The 18,729-nt window shown below is 39.0% G+C and overlaps 1 protein-coding gene across 1 annotated transcript; it reads left to right on the top strand.

Annotated features, from left to right (window-relative positions):
• The first annotated feature begins 2,409 nt into the window (after nt 1–2,409).
• On the top strand, nt 2,410–11,865 carry ndfip2 (Nedd4 family interacting protein 2). Its single transcript, XM_042405227.1, has 8 exons — nt 2,410–2,659; nt 6,463–6,697; nt 6,967–7,097; nt 7,511–7,598; nt 8,142–8,266; nt 8,357–8,423; nt 8,520–8,629; nt 8,719–11,865. The coding sequence occupies exons 1-7, from the start codon at nt 2,633–2,635 to the stop codon at nt 8,621–8,623; spliced, it is 777 nt and encodes a 258-aa protein (XP_042261161.1). The 5' UTR covers nt 2,410–2,632; the 3' UTR covers nt 8,624–8,629; nt 8,719–11,865.
• The last annotated feature ends 6,864 nt before the right edge of the window (nt 11,866–18,729 follow it).

The raw sequence follows: 18,729 nt of genomic DNA, 5'->3' as shown, positions 1-18,729 counted from the left end.
GCTTATTTTCTTGATGAGTGTTACACATGCAAAAGGACAAATCTCTTGGTAGCTAAAGGAGGCATCGCCAAAAGCCTTACTGTATTGTTTCTCTTAAGAAGACCTAAAAGTGAAAGACAGTGAGCAAAAACACAGGAAAACTTGAGTTTGTACACTGGCTATGGTATGAAGTGGAGTTACATTGCTGGTCTATTAGATCTTATAAAGCCCCGAGTTAATGTGCACAAAATTGAAAATGGAAAACTACAACTAGTAGCCTAAAACATGTTTGATTTCTAAATGATGTTGCATGAAACAGTTTTTTCATGCAACATCCCCCACCAGAGTCTTCATCAGTGATGGAGTTTGTTCAGTTGTCATAGAAATGTTGACATGCAAGCTCAGTAGCTGTTATTATCTTATCCACAGCACTTTTAACACTTCTTGTCCATGTTTTTATCAAGTTAACAGTGATGAAAACCTTCCGATATGGCTGAAAACTCCAGAGGATGCTAGCAAGTGGACCTTGAGTGGGGATTGTTGTGTCAAACATATATAAACTGCTCCAAATGTGATATTATACCCAGAAAGCACTAAATAGAAGTTTATTTGGAGATGAACAGTTTTGAATGTTGGACAGCATGATTAGAATTACTGTTAAATACAAAAGGATTTATTTGATTAATTAAATTAGAGACTTCCAATCATCATCAGTGAGGCTAACAATAACATTATACATGTCATATAGCCTGTAGAGTGCAAAGATGTGTCCAAGGGGCATTAATCTTTCACTCAAGGCCAGTTTTTCTCTGTGCTACAACATGAGTTATGACCATGAGTTTGGAAAGCTTGCAAAAGATGCCGACTGCCAAACTCTTCTCCTTGGCCTATTTCTATTGTTACCTTTAATAATTAAAAATTAAAGAAAAAGGACTGCTTTAACATGTAATTCACTTTCAGTAATTATGGGATTATTTACATTTTAGTGAAATGCAACCCATGTGTCTTTGAAAAACTGGGGCACTGAAACATCCTTTTCAAGATTTCAAACATCATGGAGAGGTGGTTGTGCTGGTTCAGTGATATAAGTGGGCTTTGGCGCGACCTAGTGGTTTATTTATTCACCATTTTGGTGTGCATGTGCGTCATCACGTTTACTCAACCCGTGGAAATCCGTGTTCAATCCCCTGCGTCAAGGTAGGCAGACTAAGACCGGAAATGAGGGATTCTGCTTTCAAAATAAAACACTCACAAGCGTCAAAAATGATTTTAGCAGAATCATAGACTTTATAAAATATTGGACAGAGCCACCGTGACGTCACTTATTGGTTTGTGGACTCGTGTTTTGAAGCCTCGAGTTTGGCATTTTGGCCGTGCCATTTTCGATTTTTGGAGCCAGAACTAATGAGAAGTGACCATATTTGGATGAGAGGGTGGAGCTGACCATAATGCTAGCTGCTAGCTTGGTTAGCACGGTGCATTTGTAGTTTATGGTTAACAGTGATAATGCTAATGCTAATGTTAATTACTGCTAGCGAACGGTTTAAAACCATTAAAACAAAATTAATTTAACAGAGAAACTGAACATGCAACTCCTTAGAGGGTCTTTTAGTACAACCAAACGCTGAATAAGACTTTTTTAGGTGACCAAAATATTACAATTAACTTTCATGAACTGAAGACACACTGAAATAGCGAGGTTACGCTACGCCTGTGCTCTCTGAATCTGGGGTTACGCCATGTTTACATTACCTAACGAACGTTGTCACCGTGGTAGCAATTTGTCAATCTCAATGTAGCCAGGCCCTAAAGCATACACTGCTTTATCATCAAATTTAAATTAAATGGGACCATAATTACAATATGAAAATCGTGTTTTATTGAGAAGACTTGAAACTAGCGATTGAGACTGTAGGTTTAAGGTACTCAAGCACTTTTTTTTCTTAATTTACTACGTTTTAGAGGGAACGTTTGCTTTGCAAATTTAGACTTTACATACAAAACATATGACCAGCTCATAAAATATAATGCAATATTAAAGATTAAACAGAGAGTATATAAATTTGTTAAAACTGACTCTATATTGACAACAGTAAATGCTTAACAAATCAGTAATAATAAAAACTTCCACCACAGTTTGAAAGTGCATCAATTTATTTGGTAGGCCTATTTAAAGTAGATACTAGTTACTACTAATAATAAATAGACACTGCTACTACTACCATTACTAATACCACCACTTGTACTACTGCTACTACTACTGCTACTAGTACTACTACTAGGCTACGAATAATAATATTAATGATGAATGTATTATTACTTAATTACTTATGACTTTGGTATTACTGTATTTGTGTTATTCCAAACGAAAATGAGACTTTACAGTTTTATGTATTTTATTTGGAACTATGTAACCGGAAGTATCAAATGTTGTGAGCAACTTGACCGTTGCTCAACGTTTTACCAACAACGGTATTTTTCTAAGCGAGTGCATAGAGGAGTGCAGCCATTTCTTTGATCGCACCGTGTCCTGCTTTCAGCGTTGTTTGAGAGGAGTCTCTCTTCGTCCGTCACACAAACTTGGGAACACAGAGAAGTTACATTTTCCTCCGGTTTTCTCGGCTGGCTCGCTCGCCAGCTGAATTTCGTCGGGATGGACCCAGCAAGCAGATATCAAGTGGTGAGTGTGACAGATGCGATCAAAACAGCCGTTTGATAGCTCGGCTGGCCTGTCACAGGAAACAAGGCCTTACTAAAATTATATCATTAATTGACAAGCATTCTTATTACGTAGTAATGACAGTCAAACCTGTTAAATGTCTCCTGTAAAAGATGGAAAAAATATATTTTATCTTGGCTTCATTTTCCTTCGGGAAATGTTTTGTTTTGAGCCTTTCGTCAAGCACTTCCGCATCGACTAAGCTAACGTTAGCCAGCCAAGATTAGTCTTGTAGGCCTTGAAAGTTAGCTTCCTATTAAATTGTATGAGCCTCTTAAATTACCTGCTATTTATTATATTTACCAAACATTAAAAATATGTGAAGTTACATGGCTGTTGACAAGCTTAGCTGTCAGTTAGTGTTTGCAGGGGAATTTATTATTTTAGTATTTAGCTAATGTTGCATTTAGGGACATTTTTTAAAATCAGTAAATTATAACACCAGGTTAAGAATTCCAACACAAAGGACAAACAGGAGTCCTTTGAGGGGATTGACATTAATAACAAAGTTACTAATAACTTAACCAAATGTATAACTATGGATGTATCTCTAGGCAGCAGTTGTTGTTTAGAAATCACTCATTCTTGAGAATTGGGGCAGAACCTTATTTTGGGTTTTCCCCAGCGATTTAATTATTTCTTAAATAGCAGTTTTTGCAGCTGAGGGCTTAAATTTAGTCAACTCTGTCAGACACACATATAACCGCAAAGTTTGATATCTTCTTGTTAAAGTAATTATTACCATTATAATGTTGCACAATTTCTATTGAATGTAGTTTGTCTTTGTAATAAACAATATATCATTTATAATACAAAGAACACACATTAGTGTACCATAGAAGCTTTTTATTGACATAAACTCATTTCATAAATCATTATGAACATACTTTTAATGAATATAACTGAAAAAATCCGTCTAACGGAGGTGACTTCTTAATGACAGACTTGACGTCATATAAAACACAAAACAGTACCCAAACATATTTGAAAATTTAAAAGCGAAATGAAGAGTTATGGCTGTAACATCGGTGTTCTCAGTCCTAGTCATAGCATTGTGGATGTGGATGTTCAGGCCACTTTGAAATAAAGTCTGCTTTGTGCTCAGATGCCTGTGGTTCTGGTTGCATGAGTGATAATCCCACAGGAGTCAGAACGAGCCAAAGCAAAGTTTTGCTTCGACTCTTTAACCACGAATAAAGCGTACATTTCAACAACAATCCCTTTTTAATTTGTGAAGTAATATTCAACACGGTGCTTCTGGATGATTTCAAGTATTATTCAGTCACTGAACAGTTAAACACATTCAGGTCAGACTGATAAAGATGTTGTGGTTTTTAGTCAGCCTCAACTTCATTTTTCACAGCATCAAATTAGGTGAGTAACACTTTATCTTCCTACTTGTTGCAGTTGCAAGTGACTGAATAGTTTCACGTCAGCACATCCTCTGAATTTTCACTTATTGTGTTAGTCGGTTAAGTGAAGTCACGATTCTCGAGTAGTGTTTGAAGTCTCTCAAAAAAAAAAAAAACCCTCGGGGAAAAAAATGCACCACTAAACACAATCACAATCACACACTTTTCATTCCTTCCCACAATTTTGCTCTCCATCTCTCCGTTTCTTCTCTGAATAATACTCAGATTTCTTGCAAGGATCTGAGCAGGCCTGCATGAGTTTTGGGTATATTTGGACACACGAGGAGGCTTGTGGCTATGTTGTTAAGATCTTATGTAATCCCCTGTGCGCGGGGGTGCGCTATGCTTTGTCCTTGATTCCGAGCCAGTCGCCAGCCACTCATTCACTTGCACATCGACCCCGCGCTGGTGTAGGTTCAATGGGTGCTTTTGATATCTCAGGATTTTGAGAAGTTTATCTCCATTTTAACGATAAACAGCATTTCTCTAAGAAATGGTTAGCTCTCCTGCTATTAGTCACCTGCTGCATATTAGTTATCAGTCTGACGTTATTACAGAGGGTGTTTCCCAAGCTGCGGAGGTTGCGCCACAGCAAGAAACTTGCCATTACTTCATGGAAAATGTCTCAATAGATGAATTTCCCTCGAATAAAAATGATCACGCTGATTATTAGAATTCAGAAATATCTTGAGAAAAAAATTGCCTACCACACCTTCCTTTCTCAGATACATCCTTTTAGTTCTTATCTTGCAAACTGCAACTTTGATGAAGGTTTTTTTTTTTTTTTTTCAACCAAACATTAGTGGTTGCCATCTTTGTTTCCTTCCCTTTGTTCCATTGTTACAGATATCTGTTCTCACAGCTGTCGGTCGCTTCTAGGTCGCTCAGAAACTCGGGGAACCAGTTGAACTCGCCGCGCGACGTTGTTCAGAGACAGCTTTGGTTAATCTTAATCTTAATCTGACTGTCTGTGGTTGTTATGTAGTATGGCTGTTGTCAGGAGGGAATTGTTCAAATGCCACAGAGTAAAACGACAACCTTAAAATGTGAGGGTGTTGCTTATTTTGACCTGACATTATAGCATTAAAAGATAAAACTATTCTGTCAAGGTCAGTGTCGGCTTTATTGTCTTTTTGGAACTCAAGATTGCACATTGAATTGTTGTTGTGACTAGACTTGGGTGGTATCAGGGTGTTACGATGTACCAGGATGTTTAGAAATCCTGAAGTTGTGATTTTCAATACTGTCAAAACACTTCTCTTTCTATTAAACTGATATGGAGATGCTGTGAGTAGTTGGGGATAACCATACAGGACTAATAATAAAGAAAAGCGCCTCTGCCCTTGTTGAGGAGTATATTGGGTTTAGTCCCCGAATGCCACATATAACTTTATCTTGTTTATTAGCCACATGATTTTACTCAACTGCCAGTTGCACCCACACATCATCTCCATCCAGCACACTTGATATATCCGCAGCGGCAACAAGTGTCATCCAATCTGCGAAGGGTTCAAGTTCGCTTTCTCAAGGGCACCCAGATGGAAGTCGGAGGCCCAACCCGGATTTCCCGCCAGCCGCTCCGTAACCTTCACGTCCCCGTTGCCCCCCCCCTCTGTAATTTCAGAAGGCTCTCCGGTCTGATGAAAACGAACATACTTAAGTCTGTAATCGACTCTGTCAGCTGTAGCGGGAGCCGCTTATTAACTGATTACATGTGTATCACTTTTCCAGAGACCTTCCTGTGTTGACATACTGATGTGGTCTCTTGTCTCTGTGCCCGCAGTTTACAACATTCTGTTGAGGGCAAACAGTTCTGCTACTACCAGCAGTTTCCCCTCCAGTATAGACCAATAAAACAGCAGTTACATGCATGTTCTAAGACTGATTAATTGTTACAGACATGATAAATCTAGCATATTTTATAAACTGACCTTCATCCCAACACTACATTATGAATAATGTGTAAAATGTGCCTATAAGATGTAACCTGTTACATACTGTATGTCATTAAAACACCCTGAATTCTCTGTTTTGTCTCATGTCAATATAATTAAATTGCAAAATGTGGAAATAGTCTATAACCACGTTTTTTGGCCGACAAACAAAAACAGATTGTGTGCAGCTGCTATCATAAAACAGTACCGATCCTGTGCTACTGTAAAACACTCTCAGTCAGTACTTGTCAGCTTTAGAAAGTGATCCATTCTGCCTCGGAAGAAAACACTCAATTGATGCCACTTTTATAAATTTGGAACAGCGTGAATGTTCCCTTGAGCTGCCGTCCCGATCAGCTGATCGGCTCGCGCTGATTCCTCTAACCCCCCCCCCTCGTCTCCTCCTCCTCTCCTCCAGCTGCACAATGAGGACGACTCTTCCGAGGCCTCCGCCAGCGAGCAGCAGCCATCCACCTCCGCCACAGCCCAGGCCAGCACGTCTCAGGACCAGAGCCAGTGTCAGGCCAGCGCGGCGGCGCCCGCTGCTGCCTCCACGTCAGGAGAAGCTTCGGGATCAAGGACTCAGGGGGAGGCGGAGGCTCCTCCTCCTCCGTACGCCTCCATCGACCTGGGAGCGACCGCAGCTGCACCTGGTCTGTATAACAAGGAAGTTCCTTACTCTAGCTTAGACTTATCCTTTTTCTTACAGTCTTAGCAGCAACTTTATTTTTCCAAAGTGTGGTTTCATGCTTCCAAAAATGGCAAACGGATTACATCTCTGCGGATCGTCCTTCCTCATGAGTCACCGTCGATTTCCATGACTGCATCACCACATTACTGGCAGCTAAAAAAGTCTCTACTCAGCTAGATACTGTACGCGGTTTCCTCTCTATCCCCTTTGTAACCGAGTCTTCTCCCGCAGAGACCAGTTTCCGAGGAGACTTCCCGGTGCCTCCGCCCTACAGCGTCGCCACCTCGCTGCCCACGTACGATGAAGCGGAAAAGGCCAAAGCTGCCGCCATGGCTGCATCCACTGTGGAGGTGATGCCACGGGTAAGGAGACATGATCACAAAAGTCCTTCCATTATTTAACGTTCTTTTACTAATATGTTAGTTTGAACTACCACACTGTCTTGACATGACCAAAACAAATGGTAGCAATTAGTCCAAGAGGGTTAAAAAGGGCTTCATGATACGAAGAAGTTGTATTTTTTATTATTTCAATGAGAAGACAACAACATTATTTGCTGAAGGCTTTTTCTTGGGGATGTTTTCTCTCTTTGTTTGTGTGAGTAATTAGATTAGACAGAGTGTTGATCAATGGCAACGCCTGAGAATCCACTAGCTGTCTGTCAGGAGGAGGGAGGTCAAACATGTTTCGCAGCTCATCCGTCGACTTAGTGAAGCAGGTGTGTTTGTTACTCATGTGTAATGTTTACATTTTTTTTTTCTTTTTTTATCGTTAGGATGATGAATTCCCTCCCAGAGATGATTTCAGTGATGCCGATCAGCTGCGAGTTGGGAACGATGGAATCTTCATGTTGGCCTTTTTCAGTACGTAATATTCAGAACACACCAGGGCTGGATCATAATCATCATTTCCTGACATGTCGGTCTTTGATAACTGAAGTCATGACCTCGAATCTATCGACATGTGACATTTAGTTTCAGTATCAAGTTAATTCATGACACATCTACTTTAATTCACATCTTCTTTTTCCATCTCTTACACTCATCACATTCTACATAAATCTCCCAGTGTTGTCGTGAATGTATCATTTCTGCCAAGTCCGTTCCACTAAATTCTACACGCTGCGCCTTTAAATACTTACAATAAAATATGATGGATATACTAATCAGAAATAAATAAACAAATATCAAATTAATTACTGTACATAAAGAAAAAATAGAAACATAATAAAAGAAAGAAAGATTGGAAAACTGTTTGTCAAATCATTTTTTTCAACATTTAAGATGCAGTAATTACGACAGGGACACTTATTGAAAGCTACTTGTGTTGACCAGCTGACCAACTTTATAGTTATGCAGAAAACATGTGTACATACGCATAAAACATCTTAACATTTGTCTCTCTAGTGGCCTTCCTGTTCAACTGGATCGGGTTCTGCCTGTCCTTCTGTCTGACCAATACCATCGCAGGACGCTACGGCGCCATCTGCGGCTTCGGCCTTTCCCTCATCAAGTGGATTCTCATCGTCAGGGTATGTTTTCTCGTATTTTCGCCGCACTAAAGTGAGTTTTCACCAGCAGTTTCTGGCCCAAGTGCTAAATGTCTTTATTTCTGTCTCCAGTTTTCTGATTACTTCACTGGCTACTTCAACGGTCAGTACTGGCTCTGGTGGATCTTCCTGTTGCTTGGTGAGTACATGATCAACGGCAACACTATTTTGCTGACTCACAGTTCATGTGTACGCTCAAGCGGAGGTAAAAAATAACCACCCTCGCTCTCCCCAGGTCTCCTGCTCTTCTTCAGGGGTTTCGTCAACTACCTAAAAGTCCGCAACATGTCAGAAAACATGGCCACCTCTCATAGAACACGCCTCTTCTTCCTCTATTAAAAAAAAGGTAAAGACAAATCCATTTAAAAAAATAATAAAATCTGCAAAAAGAAGATATTTTCACTCGGCCCTCATGAGTTTATTTAATCTCCCGCAGGTTTCCACACCAATCACCATTCCTTTCCAATGTGAAGTTCCTTCCCTTCCCCCCTCGAATGACCTGAGAGAGCCTTGCAGTGAAGAGAGGAGACGGGGAAGGAATGAAGGAAAGAAGTAGGGAGAAAGTGTTACCGGTCTCATTGCAAGCATAACATGACTCAAGTCTCTACTTCTGAACCCAGCCGAAAACAAGTCTCCGATGATCAGATCTCTTCCTGGCTTTTGTTGTTGTTTTTTCATTTTCCTTTGATTCAAAAAGATCTTTTTTTTTTCTTCTTTTTTTCGATTAAATATCTTTACACAATCTGCTCTCGGATCGTGAGAAACATGTCTTGTCTCCTCAAGAGCAGAGGAGCTGTGTTGAGATACATGACCTCAGTTACCAATATTCACACATCCAATTAAAGCACAATGAAACAAAAATACCAATAGTATAAACTCAATCATTTTGACAATTATAAAATTTATAAAGAAACTAATTTTCTATGACATCACGCGCCCCATGTAATGTAAAAAAACAAAAAAAACACAGTGACAGCAGTTTTATTAGCGTATGACTGAATGAGAAAGCTTCTCTGTCTATGAAGTAGCGTTTGGAATTTTAAAATAGAAACTGTGTAGGAAGTGGAAATCTATTCTGAGCGTTTGATATTCAAATCTCCCCTCCAAACTTTGCCTCTTTTTGTCTCCAACTCCGGCGACAAAAAAGATCAAGCAAAGATTTCTAAACTAGAGTGCTGCCTGTTTGTAGTTCCACATATTTCTCTCTCTCCACATTCGACGGTTTTGCCATTCCAGCTTTTTTTTTTTTTTTTTTTTTTTACATTCAGGGTGTTTTGAACAAGTCTTACTTTTAACCATGATGTAGCATTTTTTACACCCTCATTAACACGTGTGGCTCAGCTCAAATTAACCCCGCTGTAGTTTGAGAGTGTGCGACGTCGTTAAAAAAAAAAAAACCCTGAGAATTAGAAGCAGAAAGGCAAGATGGAAGATCTTGATGTTAAGGGTGCTCAAATGTGCATGTGTGAGGAAAACCAGAGATATGCATCCATCAGTTTACATATCATAGACCCTGATGCTTGTAGTGTTTTCACCAATACAACATTTTTAATCATCTCTGAGCCGTTGAACAAACGAGCAAACCAGAAAATAACATTAGATGCAGGAAATTCTTAGACAGTGAAAAAAAAAAGGAGTCCCAGAAATAGCTTTTTTTTTTTTTTTCTTCATTCCTTGCCTTTTAAAGATAAATTTCATGCTGACCTGACCTATGCAGTAGCAATTTTATATCCATTTACCAGCACCGTTCTCTCCGTTGGCATTCTCTTGGTTTGAATCAAAGAAAAATGAAAAGAATGTTTCCAATATGGCTCCCGAAAAACCAAAACTTAATCATCTGTTCCGACCATATTTTTACAGTGTATGGTAGAAAACTCCCATGCCACGTTTCTGGGGGTCACTTCATTACAACATTCAGCTGTAAAACATGATCTATGAGGTTTTTTTTTTTTTTCCTCTCCAGCTCCGCACTGATTGCCAAATATGTCTGGCTAAAACAGTATCTGTAAGCTACCACAGCTAATCGGCGGAGCCTCATTGGATGAAACAGTGTTTTTTTGTTTTGTTTATTTTTTTTCGGTCACACGGCCCTGCTCCAGTAGGATCAGCGGAAAAGTGGCCTAAAGGCAGGACTGTGTCGGCCTTGTATGCATCTCCTGCTTCGGTGCTGTGGAAGTGGAATGAAGCATTTTAAAACATACAGTGCAGTAACTGTTACGTGCCAGGCGTGAGTAAAAAACTCTTAGAGTCTTATGCAATTTAGTTACTTGTAATTACAATAATTGTGGATGTAAAGTCCTGTAATAATAAAAAAATAGCTGTAGTTGAATAGTTTTAGAGATTGAGACATCAGGTTCGGTCCAGAGTGAAGAGGTTGTACATTTTTTAGATAAAAGCTGAGGATAAAGTACGGTACACACATGCCAACAAAATTCTTTAAAGTTACCGGTAAATCCGAGGTAACTGCAGTTTAAGTTTAGCAATACAACCAATTAAAATGTGACTGGTTCTGCATGTTCTGCATGATTTAGAGAAACCCGACACGCGGATCTCTCTCTGGGATTTTATTATTAGATTAGATTTAAATTGACTTCCTTTTTTTTTTTTTTTTTTTTCCTTTTTTCGTGGAAGCTTTCGGTCGCGGCGGCGTAACATTTACATAGCTCCCCTCAGGAAGGTGGCGGCACAGTGAGGGCTACATTTTCGCGTGCGATTAAACACACGTTTTTATTATGTAACGAACTCAGGACAATATCAGCTGATATTGTCGTTTTTTTTCTCGTGAGCGTAACAGGAAAAAAAAAAAAAAGACGTCAGGGGATATCGTCCGGTGGGAACGGAGCACGACTATGGAATCGCGCGCACCATGGAAACGGAGCCTGACTGGACAAAGAAAACATGCTTTTTTGATCATTTTTGTCATCCAGAAAATGAAATGTAAATACCAGCTTATGCCAATTCATAATATTTGCACTTTGAAGAACTTCTGTACAGTATGATTTGTGAATCTGCTTAACTTGATGTGGTGGGTAGAGAAAAAAAAAAAAAAAAAAAAAAAAAAAAAGTTATCTTAGCCATCCAAGTTTTTCAACTGGAATTCTTAATCATCCCAAATGGATAATTTGCCTTTTTTGCACTTTTTACTTTTCAAATTGATGATATTGTTATTGTGTGTCTTCTTTCATTGCGTTTAGCCTAAACTGTGACAGCTTAAGTATTTCCTAACTCTTTTTTTTTTTTTTTTTAATGCTTTTTTTTTTTTTTTTTTTTTGGACTGTGGTCATATCCCACTAAAGCCTCTTTCAGCAATATCAAGATCTCAATGAATTAAAGCTCTGCTGCATGATTTATCCACCTTGAATAAGTGGGGTAATATTAGGATTAAACGAGTACAAATACATTTCTTTGTTTGTAAATAAATGAAGAAAAAAAAAGGAGATGGCAGCCAAAACTATTTTTGTCCGAGATAATCCTTGTAACATCCTCTTGAACAGTTGTTATGCATTTATTGTAACTGGAATTAAATTGACAGATGATGTCTTGCAAAAAATGCCAATAAAGTTCAAAAGCCTGCCAGTAAAGTTTTGCTTGATTCAGTTTTTCTTCTTCTTCTTCTGCTGAAAGTCAGTGTTTCAAAATCAGAAAGTTTGACTTTTGCACAGTTGGACTCAGTGACAGTATGATTTCAGGAAATTAACTGCCTAAAGCAGCGGTTCCCAACTCTGAGGGGGTGACAACTCTCGACTGACTTAGGGGTCAACAGATCTGCAAGTTTGGAAAGAACATTTCTCATCTCAGTAAAATTGGTTTACTTTTTGGGATAGTTTTAATCTTTAATTTTAATATTTATTAAACAATCTAGATTAAAAAAACACTATAAAGTTCACAACTAAAAGAAATATGTAGACTTTGAGGGAGGCAGAAAGGTTGGGAACCACTGCTCTAAAGGATCGGGTGATAAAACTGATCCTTTAGAGCAGAAAAAGTTGTCTAGTTTGCTCTTTGTCAGCAAATATCATCCAAACAAGGCAATTGGGGAATGAAAGAGGTCTGTGTTTCTTCGAAATTGCACCGATTATTATGTCCTGCTTGACTTCCTTATAAACACTGGAATTTACTTTCGTCCTCCAAGATAAGATAAGACTTGTGGTCCAATTGGAATGATCTCTTTAAATATGACAGTTTTATCTGCTGGCCACAAGTAATTTATTAGTTTGATAAACATCAAAAAGTACGATAAAGACTTTCCTTGTTTTATAACTCTCAGGCAAGCTTGTATTTCTGGCAGCTCCTGCAGTGTTAAATTATCAGTGCCCATATTTAAGTCTGACGACTGAACACTTATTGTCATCCAGTCAGTCATCAGGCTCATTCCTGAATGCTCTCATACTGGAACTGTCCTTCAACCAGCTGTGCTTGCCATTCTCAGTTGTATTATCTTCCTGACCTTCATTTTGTGGTTCAATAAAGAATAAATGAACTGGAAATATAATGTTTTAAAGGATACTTGAAGTAACAAATGTGTCAAAAATCCAGCTATTACTTGGCACATAATCTCTAGAGCACTTGGGTACACATTTATGAGACCGGCGCCACAAAGGACAAAGAAAACCTCACCCACGGAAACGGAGAAGCTGTAAATACCATGTGTCAGGATTGCTTCAACGCCACTAAAAAAGTAATTGAGGAAATAGCTTTATCTAATTTGGCTAGCGGCTAACTTTGTCTTTTTGCTGTTCAGTGCTGTACAGTTATTAAGGAGTGTACAGTGTCTTTTTAAAAACAGCTGCCTGCTGCTGCTAGAAATGACACTGATGAAAGCAGTTAGACTGAACTAAAACAGTAAAGTTGTGCCCCATAAAACCAAAGCAATACAACCAAAACAAGCTGAAAGACGTTAAATCGTTCCAGAGTTAGATTATGATTCTGTGTGGGTTCAACACTACGAGTGACCCCTTTCACATCACACATACCAATTTGATCCGTTGTTAATATATTGAGAAGAGCAGCTTTATTTTTTTAAGCATTTTTTAGCATTAACCTTTGGAGCACTTCTTGGCTCCTCATACGTCAGAGCTTTTTAGTCATAATGAGCCTTCATGTTTCCTTAGAAAGAAGTCTCTTGAATGTGCCAAAGTACAGACTCAACTGATAACTCTGTCAGTTCAAGATTGGACAAAACCTGAAAAAAAAAACGTTCTCAGCATAACATTTCGCTTCCGTTTTTGTTTATTTTGTTCCTTATCAGCTTTTTGTCAACTTTTATACTTGCTGTACTGTACTTTCTATAGTAAATTTGCTTTGAAAAATTTATTTTATTTCTCATATACCGTCTCAACAGCTGATGGCATTGGCAGCAAGATTAAAAGTGAGGTTAGTTGTGGCTACATTGCTGCTGTTTGTGTTCATTAAGTCCACTAGATGGAGCCAATTATTGCCTCTAAGAATCTGCCATAGTAGTGTCATCAGGTGCACTCTCCTTATATGGGTCAAAGCTCCAATCAGTGTCAAAACGCTCACCACAAACCAAACATGTCCTTCTTTACTATAGGAGGTATGTGTATGTGTGTATTTTGGTTCCTGTGAGCTTCGCTGCTAATCCATTTTTCACAATCTTTGACAAGTTACAGACACTCGAAGGCCATCTTCAGCCTCTCTCTCATTAAAGATCCAGATTTTGTAGCAGATATAAAAGGTTAATTTACTTTTGTCATCTGAAAAATGAAGTTTTTTAAGTTTAAGTTTCATGAGTTTGGAGGCAAAGAGACTTCTCAGCTGTGTGCATGAGGCAGCATTAATGTTGCTATGCGAGGGCGGGATCAGAGTGGGACCATTAAAGTTGAATGGCTCTTGCGTCTCTGATGAGCAGACATCTTTATTATCTATAAAATCTAAAAGTCAAAGTGTTCTAAAATATTGATTTAACATGTCTTTGCCCATTTTATTAAATGACTCCTGTTTCACTGATGATCTGATATCTTGTTTTTATGGTTTCGTTTCTCTAGAAGTCACAGTGGTGATTTGTGACCCATTTTACTCTTGTTGCTATATTGAAGTTTAAATAGTGGTGTGACCCAACCACTGATCCGAACGCAGTGGCCCCGCACGGAGAGGCTTGATAAATATAAGCCAGAGGCTCTTTAGCACTGCTCTGGGAGTGCTTTTTGCTCCCTGCTAGATCAATGTGTCCTCACACCCCAGTGCCTCAGGCTATTAACTAGCCCCTCTCTCCTTACACAGCTGCCCGTGTTAAGATCTTAAAGCTCGGTTTTATGTGAAAAGACACCACTGGTCAAGAGGCAGAAAAATCAGTATGTCATTATGTGGCTCACTGTCAGTTCAAAATTGAATAAAACCTTAAAAAACAGGACTCGAAATAACATTTGGTTTGCAGCCCAAAATATAAAACAGATGATCTGATAGAAAGACATGCTCTCAAGGCCGAAAGTAGAAACTTTCTTTGAAACTAAAAGACGTGAGCTTTTGGTCTTTCATCAAAGGTCTGGTGGTAAAGCATCAAACAAGTGTCTGATGAAGGTTGCAAGACCGAAACTTGGCCTTCAGAGTGTCTTTCATCAGCTCAAAATTGAAACTATGTGCAGCCTAATTTATTCTCCCAAAGCTGCAAAGTAAAGACGTTTGTGGGTGAATTCATGCTGTTGTATTTTATCTACCATTTCAATTAAAAAAAACCTAGTAAAATGCATTTATTTACAAAATTATTAAAGAATTTGAAAAAAAGATCCTTTCTGCTTTCTAGAGATAAAACTTGTCAATAAATACAAATGAAATATGATGTTTAATAAACATACATCCTGTTCCCAAACCTAGAAAGCCTCATGAAGTCATGTTGGTTGTGATGAGTAGGTAATGTTAAAAATCTTCAGGGTTGGAATGCTGTAATACCTTGTTCTGCCACAAGGAGGCACTGGCTTCACACATTCTCCTCGCTTATTGAAGCTGGTAAGTAAAACCTGCAGATTTTATATTGATGTTTGGCTCCACTGGAGCAGTTCCAGGTTAAGTGCCTTGCAGTATGAGTAACATGAGGTTCCTGTGATCTTCATGCTCCTGCAGCATCCAATCTTTATAGTAGAATGGGATGGGAAGAATGGGATCCTGAATTGTTTCACCCCATTGCCCTCTGAACCTCAGAGTAATGGATGACACTGACATCTTCTGGCAGTTTCATTTAAGTGGAGCCCAATAATTTTTAGCCAGTAAAACATACGCTTTTTCTGTATCAGGAAAAAAAAAGACTGATAAAAAGTTGAAATTCAGTTTGAAAAATTACATCAAACCCAGTGTAGGAATCTGGCCTCATTACCTTACTCAAAGCCAAGACTAGACTTGAGAAGAGCCTGAGCTCATGTATGCCAGACCACATTTACCTCCTCACTGTGACATCCTTGAAGCTACAATCTGTCTCCTGCCTCCTGACAGATGGGGCTCAGGTGTTGCTCTTCCCCTTCCTGTGAAAATTACACATCAGGTTTTGATAGGTGTCACATTAAACACAGGATGTCGTTCCCTCTCTGTCTGTCTCTTCTGTCTTTTTTGTGTCGCTCACAACAGGTATGTGAGCTCCAACTGCCAGAACTGGCACTATTACAGCAGCTTGCAATGTTTGAATGCAAAAAGCCATGTATTTTGTAGTGATTTAACATGACTTTTAACATCTGCAAGTAGCAATTTATAAAACCTGTTTTATTTGGTATTCTGTCTCCTGTTGTACTGTGAATTTTAAAGGGTTCGATATGCTTGAAATGAACTAGTTTGTACAACATATTGTAACACAACAAAGGCAAAAGCTTTTATTCCAAATGAGCATACTCAAATCTGCCATCATAGCCACCTCCTGATGTGTCTTTATTGTCTCATTCAGTTAAACTGAAGTTTGAATTATCCTCACTCTTTGTGTAAGGAAATATAAACTATAGTGATACTGAACCATTTTCCATTTTTTGAAAGAGTATAAAATTTTTTTGGACATTAGTGGAAACAGCATCAAAGCTTCAAACGTCTAGGAGGGTGTTTTGTATGACAGCAGTTGACTGATGTTTGAGAGATGGCGTTGCTAGGGGACATGCTGTCAACTTCCATAGTACACTACTGACTGGAGCATGTCATAACCCGTACAGCTTCCAAGTGTTAATACAAGACATTTTCCCACTTTTTAGTGAATATTAATGTTCAACATTTGGAAGGATTGTGCTGTGAAGTTTGTATTTCACTCAGAAGATGGAGTTAGCAAGCTAAGCTAACTAGCTCCCACTCAGAAAGTTTAAGCTATTTAGCTTGCTAACATAGCACTGATTCCCACTAGATGTTACTTTTTGCTCATGTTTGTACTGTATGGAACCAAAGGAAGAGACGGCTTGAAGCAGACTGAGCTGCTGCAGTATATACAGAACAGTATAGGCAATGTTACAGCACCACCTATTGGCAACTCCAGTAGTATAACACAATATATGACAATGTTATTTCAACACTTTCTAAATATTTGCCAGTTCCTGCACACTCAGTGTTGTTTTTGTCCCACATTATACAAAGGAAGGGGTCGAGCTAGTGTTAGCTGACTCTTTTCCATGGGTCTGTTTGTGAGGAAAGCAAATGACCAGACTGTCAAAACTAACAGAAACCAGTAGTTCTATAACCACATGTTACTATGTGATTCAGACTTTAACACTGCACTTCCTAGAGATCATGTGTTTTTGACTCTCATTGCAAAACAGCAAATGTCAAAGTGTTCAACATCTGCCTACCTAAAGGTTGAAACCTGGCTGAAGTACGTCACAGATTATTCATTTCATCATAATAGAAACCAAACATTTCTTTTAGGAAGATGCATCTCTGTTGCTGTGTAGAATTTTTTTCTTCCCACATAAATCAGATTGGATGATCTTTCAGTCAATCTAAAATGACAAAAATTCCATTCATTTCCAGTTTAGATGTGGATATTTGGTAAAAAATAGTACAAAAAGTAAAATCGTATAAGCCTTAGACAGATGTCTTTAGCAATCTAGGATTGGAAGAAGAAAGCCAAAAACCTGATTTGATGTGTGGAAATAGTGCCTCAATTCAGTCAAAACTACAGAAACAGAAATATTTGACATTGTTAGTTCAAATGGTGGCTTCATGGAATATATGTGAATTATCATTTAAAAAAAATCTCTGAGTAAATATTCTGAATTAACTGTAAAGGCCTGCGGTGTTGATACAGCTGAAAACCTCAGTATCACAGGAGCACACTGTGAATAACAATCAGCATCCACCGGGGGAAGTTACAATGAAAGGATGAGTCCAGTAAAAGCCTCATTGCTGAATAATGACTGCTTGAACCTTTCCTTAGATATTCTGGAAAGTGTACACCAATTGCTGATATTAGCCTTTCAGTAAGGACTGTATCCTCTCGAAAACAAATCTGAACTTAGAAAAAAAAAAGGAAAAAGAAAGGGGAGCTTATGTTAAACAGAGAGGCCTATTCACATAATGGGTTTATGTTCCCTACTTGCCTACCCGCCTGCCCCTGGCCCCAATCTGGCCTCCTCTCTTTTAGAAGGCCTTAATGACTAACCCATTTACATAACTCCCTTCCGGTTTGCAAATGTTTCCCTTTATGAGGCCCTCTCCTCCCTCTGAACTCATTCTCCTCATCCTTTCTCGCTCTCCGTTTCTCTATATGCAAGTTTCTCGCCCTCGTTCTGACCAGGTGGAGGCTGGTCAGGGCCTAGTCCCCAGCTCAAAGTAAACTGTCGTATGCAGAGAGAGAAAGGCAGCCAGAGAACTGTGCTGACAATCTCTGTCAACAGTATATCTGAGGGCCTCGGCTGCCTGGCTACAGCTGAGAGTGTGTGTGCGCTTCAGACCAACCTGTGAAGTGTGTGTCTACTTCACTGTGCTCACCCAGCAGCTTTCTGGTGTGTGGGTGCCTCTACTGATAGCCAACAGCTTGCCTGAGCCAAAAAACATGATGTTTTAGCTGGTATTTTACCAGGGTGCTAATAATACAGTGATCAATCACATTAAAGGGGACATGTCATGCACATTTTCAGGTCTATATTTTTAATCTGGGGATCTACTGGAATATCTTTGTATGATTTACAGTTCAAAAACCTCTTTATTCATCTTATACTAGCCCTTAATGCAGCCCCTCAGTTCAGACTCTTTCTGAAACAGGCTGTTACAGCTCCTGTCTCTTTAAGTCCCCCCTAATGAGCCCACTCTGTTCTGATTGGCCAGCTCTCTGACGCTGCCCCTCGGCAGACATGTACCGGCTATGGCCACGTCAACAAACCATGAAACAAACTATAGTAGTAGGATTTCACTACTTTTTCTTGTTCTTTACTTGAAATGTTAACTTCTGAAGTACATCCATACATGTTCAAGCCAGAATCCAATGTGAAATATGAGTGTGGACAACGTGAACAACGCATGGAAAAACC

Source organism: Thunnus maccoyii, chromosome 24 (assembly GCF_910596095.1).
Source record: "Thunnus maccoyii chromosome 24, fThuMac1.1, whole genome shotgun sequence".
NCBI lineage: Eukaryota > Metazoa > Chordata > Actinopteri > Scombriformes > Scombridae > Thunnus > Thunnus maccoyii.
Note: the sequence above shows the minus strand (reverse complement) of the source record. Positions and strands in the feature narration are given on the sequence as shown.